Source organism: Salmo salar, chromosome 21 (assembly GCF_965601325.2).
Source record: "Salmo salar chromosome 21, fSalSal1, whole genome shotgun sequence".
In the NCBI taxonomy this organism is placed as follows: Eukaryota; Metazoa; Chordata; class Actinopteri; order Salmoniformes; family Salmonidae; genus Salmo; species Salmo salar.
Window position 1 is genome coordinate 29,780,549 of NC_138311.1, and position 10,307 is coordinate 29,790,855.

At 42.9% G+C, this 10,307-nt stretch overlaps 1 protein-coding gene across 1 annotated transcript; it reads right to left on the reverse strand.

Annotated features, from left to right (window-relative positions):
• Positions 1-939: 939 nt before the first annotated feature.
• Positions 940-9,359, reverse strand: LOC106582111 (chromatin assembly factor 1 subunit B). Its single transcript, XM_014164859.3, has 14 exons — positions 9,238-9,359; positions 8,687-8,816; positions 8,249-8,381; positions 6,963-7,083; positions 6,745-6,848; positions 6,513-6,609; positions 6,202-6,286; positions 5,993-6,086; positions 5,703-5,772; positions 5,479-5,570; positions 5,215-5,374; positions 4,107-4,700; positions 2,912-2,991; positions 940-2,674 (listed from the first exon to the last, which is right to left on the reverse strand). The coding sequence occupies exons 2-14, from the start codon at positions 8,810-8,812 to the stop codon at positions 2,553-2,555; spliced, it is 1,878 nt and encodes a 625-aa protein (XP_014020334.1). The 5' UTR covers positions 8,813-8,816; positions 9,238-9,359; the 3' UTR covers positions 940-2,552.
• Between the last annotated feature and the right edge of the window lie 948 nt (positions 9,360-10,307).

Consider the following 10,307-nt stretch of genomic DNA (forward strand, 5'->3'; position numbering starts at 1 on the left):
TTTTGTATGACTGAAGCCTGTAGTGAGAGGTCCAATCCTTTAATCATTTCTGCCCTCCAAATTCATATTCCCTATATAAATAGGCCCGTTTAATTTTGCCCGGCTTGCGCTTCCAAATAAAGTGGAATATCATTTGCTCATATCATTTAAAAAACAAGTCGTTAGGTGTAGGCATAAGTAAATAGGTAAACTGGGATATGGCTAAAGGGTTATAAGGGTGATTTTTCCACAAATAGACAGGTATTGTCCTTTCCATGGTAGTAAGATTATCCATTTTGACAAACTTTTTATTAAAATGTATTGTAGTAAGATAATTTTAAAAAATTCAGGATATGAATACAGAGCATGTCCACTACTCCATCAGACCATTTTATTGGTAAACTACACAGTAATGTAAAAGTTGTATTTTTTAGCAATCCAATACATACGGTGCATTTATCATAATTTGGTTGTAATCCAGAGAGATTAGAAAAATGATCTAGATCCTTTGAGGCTGTGCAGGGATCCACATTACAGATTTAAAAGAAAACTTGAATTGTCAGCATACAATGACACCATGTTTTTAATCCCTGGATTTCTAGCCCCTTGATATTAATGGTTGGATCTAATTTCAATAGCTAACATTTTGATAGCCATAATAAATAGATATGCCAATAGTGGACAACCTTGTTTTACTCCTCTTGACAGTTAAATACTTTATGAGAAGTAGCCATTATTTACTATTTTACACCTGGGGTTACTATACATAACTTTAACCCATTGTATAAGAGATTCTCCAAAATAAAATAGTCCAGGCATTTATAAATTCCAGTCGTACTTTATCAAAGGCCTTTTCAAAGTCAGCTATGATTACCAGACCTGGTTTCCCAGATAATTCATAGTGTTTTTAGATTTACCACCTGGGTCCTGGGAACATTCATGGGAATGTTTAGAGAGATGTAACAAATACATTTTTTATTTTTTTAGACAAGCATGTTACCAAAATCCAAAAAGCACAATACACAAACATTCATATAAAAAGGAGAAACGACCCCAATATAACACCAATACAGACAACCATTCAGACTAAAGTCAATGACCATTGTACAGTTTCATACATGAGCTAAGCTTCATTTGGACTGAGGTGGTTTTATCTTATATGTAACTTTCTGTTTCTTATCCTTTATTTTTAGCCAGGTACATTTTTATTTAAGAATTAACGCACGAGGGGGTGTGGCATATGGCCAACATACTACAGCTGAGGGCTGTTCTTAGGCACGACGCAGAACTGGTTACCAGCATAATTAGAGCAGTAAAAATAAATGTTTTGTCATACCCGTGGTATACGGTCTGATATACCATGGCTGTCAGCCAATCAGCATTCAGGGCTGGAACCACAGTTTTTAATTTACATTATACAACGGGTGGGTCTAATCCTGAAAGCTGATTGGTTAAAAGCGCATTCCAGCCGGTGTCTATTCCACAAGTTACCACTGGCTAAATCTATGGTGTTAAAATGCGTATTTACTCTGTTCCATCTGAATGCGCAATCCACTGTCTCATCAGCCCAGGAAGGGAAGTTCTAAACTTTAAAAAGCATCTAGACATTCTCACATTTCTTTTAGATTTCAACAATGGAGATTTGTATGAACCTTGCTGCCTGTCTCTGACATTTGCTTCAATATTCAAATTCAATCTCCAGCTGTCCCATAGTAATGAACTTGTAGAGGTCGGGACGAGAAAGACGGGCAGCGTTTCTCAGCCAGTCGAAATCATGAATCAACTGGGATAATTTTTATGAATATACACAAAGAAATGTCAACTGAAAAAAGGTCAAATGAAACAAAGCTAGTTTGCAGTCTTTCCAGCTTCTGTTTGAAGTTATTGTAGCTGTGTTGTTAGCTAGCTCCTCTGAACAACAGTGTCCTGATGAGAGAGCACATCTTCTATGCCAGGCTAAATCGCGTCTCATTAGCTCATTGTTATAGATGTTTCCAAATAAATGTCACTAGAAGCCAGGAATAAGAACGTTCCCAGCCAGTATGGCATAGATACAGAACAAAAAGACTGAACGAACAAACGACCAGCCGGCTTGGGTAGCAACCCTAGATTTGTGTCCAGACTATATCTTGAGGAAGGATGAAATAGTATGAATAAATTCATAAAAATAACCTTATTTGAATGTGTTGGTAACCCGCTGTATAAAATTGATAATGCCCTCGAAGACGGTGTTTGGAGGATATATTGGCACGGCTAACAATGCTTCTCGGGCATTATCACTTAAATAACTACCTGGTTATCAAATTAAATGAGCTACAGAAGAATTCAGGATGTGAAATTACAAAAACATACAGAAAATTACATTAGGAGGAAACACCAGTCTTTGCTCTGTGAACTCTTGTGAGCGTGTGTGTGTAAATTAGGTCACAACACCAGTCTCTAAGCAGTTCTATAGGCTAGACACTTGAGAGTGTGTGTGTGTGTGTGTGTGTGTGTGTGTGTAGGATGATAATATGCGAGTTGCATGTTGACACCACTCTGTCCTGCAGAGGGTTCTTGGCAATGAGGGGTCCTTAGGGGTTGGGTGTGGCCCCTGAGGCTGGAGCCACCCCGGTCTTGCCTGCCAGGGTGCTGGTCTTGGGCCGCTTGGACTCTGGGGGCTGGCACACAGGGTCGGTGGGGGGAGAGGGTTGTTCTAGGGGGCAAAGATGAACCAAAATACATGCATCAATCATAGGCAGAACACTGGACTGAATAAAGGATTTTACATAATTTAGTATACTCAGATGTTAATTTTGTTTCATTGGTTGGGCGCTCAGAGGCAGACCCCATTACAAAGACTGGTAACTATAACACAGTCCATAGCCAATCCCTGGCCTTGTTGTAAAGTGCTTGGCAAATCCCTGTGTTGGTTGTTGCATGATATACTGACCATGTTTGGCTTTCTCCGTGGAGGAGGGTGTGGTAAAGGCAGCTGGAGATCTAGAGACGACGGGAGTCAGAGATATCCGTCTAAAAACAGAAGGTAGCGAGAGAACAGTGACTTAGAGAGGGATTCAACCCGGCTCGAGTGGTGGCTAAGGAATAAGTTCCAAAATACGGCTTTTATGTAGGCCTACATAAGAAAAACTTGCACCTAATTTAGGATTCACAGGGAAAAACTAAACCTGCAAATAATAACAATCTAACTGCACTTCTTCCCACCTATGCTCTTTCTCTCCTCATTCAATCTCCTCACAGACTGATAATGACCGGGGACACACACACTGCCCATCTTGTCTGCCGGCAGCCTCTCAGGATAATCGGTACTTGATTAACAGTGGGGGGGTCCAATGAACCCTGAATACCAGACAGTAGCTAACGACCAATACACGCCACAAGCTCTGTCATTATTTTGTCTCACACGCAATGTCAACAAATTACTTATCATCCACAATGTGGATTCAGAACCTGCATAGAGATTCTTAGATACTGCACATTGGAAACAGTAGGGGGGATTCTGCACATGGAAACAGTAGGGGGGAAATGGTTCAATGTCCTTCCCTAGACTAGGCATGCTGCCCTGGCTGGTGCTCCCATCTCCCACCAGCCTATCCCTGTCTAACTGTTCCCTTCCATCCAGTGATCATGTGGCAGTGACGTAGTAGCTGTGTGTCGGTACCAGGCAGTCAGTCTGGCTCCACTCACCACCAGCCATTTGAATGGGAGTTCAGGGATTTTACATTCATTTACATACCATAGTTTTGTATTGGAGAGTGTAGCCTAAATGCCCGGGTGCTGCCTTTACATCAGGCTAACTCGTTGTAGCATCTCGGCAATAGCATCATGGTTGAGAACAGGACAGTTATGAGGTTATGGACCAGGGGCAGCCATTACAGGGAGAAGGGTTTCATCTAACCTTCGATTGTAGTGGTCGCTCACATGATGAATGATTCAACGAGGATCAAGGTACATTAGCGTGCAAATGCTACTCACACATGCAGAAACGCATTATCATGTAACATACGCACCAATGCACAAACTCTGACTGGCAGGCAAGCATTACATAGATTAGACAAGTACAAAAATACAGACACACAATGGTCTGTAGATAAAACATCCATGACATCTTGTGTCTGTGCTCTTACCTGGGGACAGGTTCTTTAGGGGTGGTGCTAGCTTTAGGGGTGCTGGGGTCAAGAGTGTTTCTTTGTGCCTTTGGGGTGAGGCAGGGCTGGGCTGTAGAGGGGGTGAGGCGGGTGTTGGGGGTAGAGGCGATGAGGTGTGGCTGCTGAGGGGTGGAGGGGTCGCTGATGCTGGCTGTGGTGGGGATCTTGGGGGAATTAGCAGCAGTGGCTTTGGGGGTGCTGGGCTTGCCCCATCCCTCCAGGGTGTTGAGGGTAATCCTACGGGGCTGTGGCTTGGCCTTGCCAGGGTTGTTGTTCTCCTCACCCCCAGGGACCAGGTGGGTGGCATGGGAGGTGAGGGAGGAGAGGGGGGTGCTGGGGGTCTCTTTAGGAATGGCGTGGACAGTGGCGGTGCTCTCTGTGGTTTTAGGGACGGGGGACACCGTGCGAGCCATGGCAGCCTTCTTGCCCTTCTTCTCTGGGCCGTTGCCGGGGGTGACGACCTCCAGGACTGGGGGCTCCTTCAGGGGGGTGCCCAGCTCGCCAGGAGAGAAGGAAAGGAAGGAGCAGTAGCCGTCTGTAGAAGACACCGCCAGGAAAGAACCGTCCCGAGACCTACATCAGCACATCATCACTAAATAGACTGCATGGAACACAGACTAGAATAATACTACAACAGCACATCATCACTAAATAGACTGGATGGAACACAGACTGGAATAACACTACAACAGCACATCATCACTAAATAGACTGGATGGAACACAGACTGGAATAACACTACAACAGCACATCATCACTAAATAGACTGGATGGAACACAGACTGGAATAATCACTACAACAGCACATCATCACTAAATAGACTGGATGGAACACAGACTGGAATAACACTACAACAGCACATCATCACTAAATAGACTGGATGGAACACAGACTGGAATAACACTACAACAACTTATCACAAGGAGTAGTCAGAAGTTACCCCCAAACACTGATACAGGGTCAGATATTTTTCAGTGCAGTTTGGGATTGGGGGATAGGGTCATCAGATCCTAGATCAAGGGCATCTTCTACCTCAAGCTCATCAAAAACAGAGCAATACAAGACATCTGAAGAGTGTGTGTGTACCAGGTGAGGTCGCTGAGTGTGTGGTAGTGGATGTTGGACACGTAGCCGAAGGGTAGGGTCTGCTGAGTGTCATAGAGGAAGATGGAGTCCTCTGATGCCACAGCAAACACCAGTCTGTAGGGCAAGCCAAACATGTTAGGCAGGGGCTGGGCACTGCCATCTGTAGGGAAGGAAGGGAGAGTGGAGTGGTGAGGAGAGAGGAAGGCATAGAGAGGAGAGGAAGGGAGTTAGCTATACTTTTTTGCTATTTGTGTGTGTTCTTACCATCTTCCTTCTTGGTCCTCAGCTCAAAGTAGACAGGGCAACAGCGTACAGCCAGGGTGGCTTTAGCAGGGCAGGGCAGGTGAGCTATGGGCCTAAGATACGGAAAGGCCGATACAGGTTATACCCATACTCTGATACAGAAGCAAACTGCAGGCTGTGACAGTCTCAGTTCATTTCACAAAATCTTCATTGTACCCAGAGGGTTATTGGTTGGCAGCAATGACCTCTTGAGGCTCTTCCTGGAGAATACGTATGTAGTGTTGGTGACGTTCTCCCCTGCCTCCACACACCCCGCTACACATAGAGAGAGAACGCAGAGGAAGGACAGAGAGAGAGAAAGGGGGACAGAGAGAGAGGGAGAGACATTGAGAAAGGAAATGGGCTAAACAGGATGTCACCTATGACCTCCACATCATAGCATATGACAGCAGCACAGGACACAATTTCTTCCTGTTTCAAGTCACCAGACGAATGCACAGAGTAATTGTTTTCATGTGTGTGTGTGTGTGTGTACCTGGGGCAAGCAGAAAGGATCCGTCCGGTGTGAAGGTGAGTCGCCTGAAGAAAGACTTCATGCTGTCATCATGGAACATTCGGTACTGTTTCACCTGCACACAAACAAATAAACAACATTACATCATTGAGTGTTCAGTGTGTGTATGATTGTTTCGTGTGAGTGGAACTGTGTGTGTATGGGAGATTGTCCACTCAGCTCATACTGACCTCTCCCTCCACAGCTGATCCAGAGCTCATCTTACTGACACTGTAGGCCTTCTTCCTGCTCTGAGTACTGTACACACGCATCACCCTGAAGAGAGAGAGAGACGGACAGAGAGAGACGGACAGAGAAAGAGACGGACAGAGAGAGAGAGAGGAGAGAGAGATGACAGTCAGATTGGCAATCAATCATATTACATTGTTTACCAGTTGATGCTGGTTCATTGTTTACATGTTAGTTCCACTAATCACTGATTAAGGGAGAGACAAAATGGCTTCTCACGCAGAACCAGTGGCTGTGTGTGTTGTGTTCCTACCGGTCACAGCTGAGTGTGGCCACATACTGGCCCAGCGGGTCCCAGGTCACTCCCTGCACATAGCTCTTATGGTCATTAAAGATGCACAGCTTCTGACCTGAGAAATATAACACAGGTAGTAACTGTTTTGTAACTAATGAACAGCATGCATTCACCGAGAGTAAACATAATAGACAACAGAGGTACAACTCAACAGACACATTTAGACCCACTTTGTGTACACACATCTTACCCTTTGTGACGTCCCACATAATGGCAGTGTTGTCCACAGAACCAGAGACCATGAAGTTCCCATCCCGGGTCCAGCTGATATCATACACATCCTCTATGTGTCCCCTACCAAACAATTTAAACAACAATCACAGATGTGGTTATGAAGTAAGACATATCAAAATATTACAGGGAGGGGACCATGCATTGTAGATAAGGGCATCTATTAGAGAGTCTTACCTCAGGGTCTTGACCACGCTCCAGCTCTCCTTGTTGAGCTGACTATCCTCCTCCTCCTGGAACGATTGGGTCTGTTCAGGCTCCTTACTGTCGTTTAGCTTCCACAGCAGGATGGCTGCATCTGTTACACAGTCATTACACTCACATGGAAAAATATACTCTGTGGACTGAATCTCTTATAGCAATTTACAAGTACTTGGGTTTCTTGAAAGATCCCACATCGAAGGGCTCAGGCACAAGTTGGATTTTCTTTTGTCCGTAATAAGTCATGTTTTTATTTTGAAGCGATGAAAGAGGCTTGTTTGCACTATTTTTATGCTTATACTTGATTATGGTGATATCTTGTACATGTACGCCCCTGTGAGGTCATTATGTATGATAAACACTGTACCATGGGGTGGTGAGGTTTGTTACCAACTCCAAAGCTCTCACATCACTGTACCCTCTATATGCAAGTGGGCTGGCCTTCCTTAACTCTTCAGGGGATTAAATCATTTGTACGTTTTTATTTATAAGGCCATACTGAGACAGTTCCCATTTTTACTAGTGTAACTACATTATCGAGCAGGCACATGAAAAACTATCGCCTGACTCATGACTGTGTTTTGTTGATTGTGCCTAAAGCCAGTACAGCGCTAGGGGGAAAAAGCTTTCCAGTTCCCTGCCCCTTCCGCTTGGAACGAGTTTCAAACGGTCCTGAAATTACAGGAGCTCATCCCTTTAAATGAGTTTAAAGCTAGGCTAAACACTATGATGGAAAATGAAGTGGGGGGGGGTTCAATGTGTACGTACATTCATGTTTTTTAAACTGTAGTGCTTTGTGTTGTAAATGTGTCTGCAACTTTGTGTGCTGCTATTTAGGCCAGGTCTCTCTTGTAAAAGAGATCGTTAATCTCAACGAGATTGGTAAACACAAAAAAAAAAAAAAAAGATTGTATATTATTGTTGTGTTGGCATCAATTGATTACAATACCAGAGGTGCAAAAAGATGGCGGCCTCCATGCACTTAGCACAAATGACTTGTTTGCCAAGTTTTCCGTATTGTACATTGCTCTCTGTTACTCTTTTTTTGTATCATCATAATCTCAGTGAACATGATCCCATTTTTAGCTTCAAGTTTGGAAAATGTAACCATGTCGCACCATAGTTTTAAAACGCTATGGATAGTGGTATAACCATGATGTCATATTTGAATTCCGACATCTTTATGCACCTTCGACATTGGAGAAGCTGATCACCCTTGTTACATTTTATTTGCTATATAAATTTGCTACATAGTGACCCACCATCTCCTCCAGAGGCGAGCAGCTCACTGTTGGGGCAGAAGCGCACCACGTTGACGGCCTTGGTGTGCCGCGCCAGGTTTGACAGGAAGTCCACCACTGCCTTCCCATCAGGCCCCATCTCCACACGCCACAGCTGACCACAGCATGTGACACCACACGTTACAGCATCACACAGAGCCACTACACGCGTTAGGTCATTGTCTCTGAAAGCATAACTACATTGTTCCCTTACCAAGCAGTGTGTGAGAGAGTGAGAGAAAAAGGCCCTCTGCTAATGCATACAAGTGTTCAGTTTGTGTGTAACTATGTAAGTGTGTGTGTGAGAGAGTAAGAGAGACATTTCGCTGCACCTGCAATAACATCTGAAAATCTGTGTACACGACCACTAAACTTTGATTTGAACAATGTGGTTGTTTTAAACAGCTAGCTAGTACTCACCCTGACAGTGGTGTCCACTCCTGCTGTGGCCAGCCTGTGTATGCGGCCCTCTGAGTTGTGCTGGAAGTCCAGACTGTAGACAGGCTCTTTGTTGTGCCACGCAATCTCACATGTTATCACCTTCATCCTGCTATTAAATACAGGGAAAGGAAGAAAGAGTAAGGAGAACGTCAGCTAGAGATACTAGCTATAACTAGCAACTGAACAAACAATTGTTGTGTTGTTGACACCAACAGTCACTTGTAAATGAGAAGGCAGTGAAGAAAGTTGGGACATTAGCAACTTTCAAGTGCTCTACTCTCATATATTCATTGTAGCTCAGTACCTACTAGTAATTTTTCTTAGTAAAGCCAACATGTTCGTTAGCTTAGCCAGAGCCAAGTTAGCTCAATTGCTAGCTAGCTTACGTTAGCTAGTTCAGATAGCTAGCTGTGTGATGAAGTAAACCACTTGCGACGACCTAATGAACAGTGTTAATGTTACATTAAATATTGAATTACTCAGATATGCATCCAGAACACCTGCATAAATAAACATTTATCTTTATCTACCTGTTTTTCCGCTGTTTCACTTCTCTGCTGAGTCCAGTCTACAAGCAGACTGCACAGACAAAACAACATTGGTTTCCCGCGTAGAGTTCGTCCATATCTTCCGGTAGAGAAGTCAACAGTGATAGGAGGAGAGGGAAAGGGGGCGGGTATGAGAACCTGCAACATCAGAGATGGTTCCGGGTGCTGCAATACCAGAGTAATCCAAATGGCGGCAGAGAGTACACAGACTCTCTTGAGTCTGGGTAATTTCAAGGGGTCAGCAAATTCACACACACACACACACACACACACACACACACTACTGGTCAAAAGTTTTAGAACACCTACTCATTCAAGGGTTTTTCTTTATTTTTTACTATTTTCTACATTGTAGAATAATAGTGAAGACATCAAAACTATCAAATAACACATATGGAATCATGTAGTAACCAAAAAAAAGTGTTAAACAAATGTGTTACGTGTTATTTCATAGTTTTGATGTCTTTAATATTATTCTACAATGTAGAAAATAGTTTAAATAAATAAATAAACACACACACACACACACACACACATATACACACACATATATACACACATCTTAAAAAATATATATTTTCCTTTATTACTTTCTAACCCTACCACCCCTCCCTAATTGGAGTAAACTAGTGAACAATAACCCTTAGGCTTCTACTTCCAGCTTATACATACTATATACTTTTTATGGCACCGTCTATTTTACAATAGTTATACTTTGTTTGTTTTTACTCCTATCCTTCCTCTAACCTCAACCTCTCCCATCTATTTATTTCACAAAAGTTATGAACCTATATACGTTTTATGGACACAGTATGTTTTACATTAGTTATCTTGTTATTAGTTGATATTAACCTTCAGTTCCATTCAACCCCTCCCATCTCTCTCTTAACACCATCCACATTGGATTTATAATTGCCATATATTTTTCAACTGTGCTGTTCACAAAAGTTCTGAACCTTTCTATTATCATAATATGTACAGATTGTACATTAAAAATAGTTTTTTTTGCTAAAGTATTATTATATTATTGATCGATTGACTATGACTATAAC

Excerpts from the sequence above, each read along its gene's own strand:
- LOC106582111 (XM_014164859.3), bottom strand. The coding sequence starts at position 8,812 with ATGAAGGTGATAACATGTGAGATTGCGTGGCACAACAAAGAGCCTGTC. Across the intron at positions 6,610-6,744 it reads TATGTGGGACGTCACAAAGG|GTCAGAAGCTGTGCATCTTT; the intron begins GTAAGATGTGTG and ends TATATTTCTCAG. Across the intron at positions 2,992-4,106 it reads CCTAAAGAACCTGTCCCCAG|ACGGATATCTCTGACTCCCG; the intron begins GTAAGAGCACAG and ends TTCTGTTTTTAG.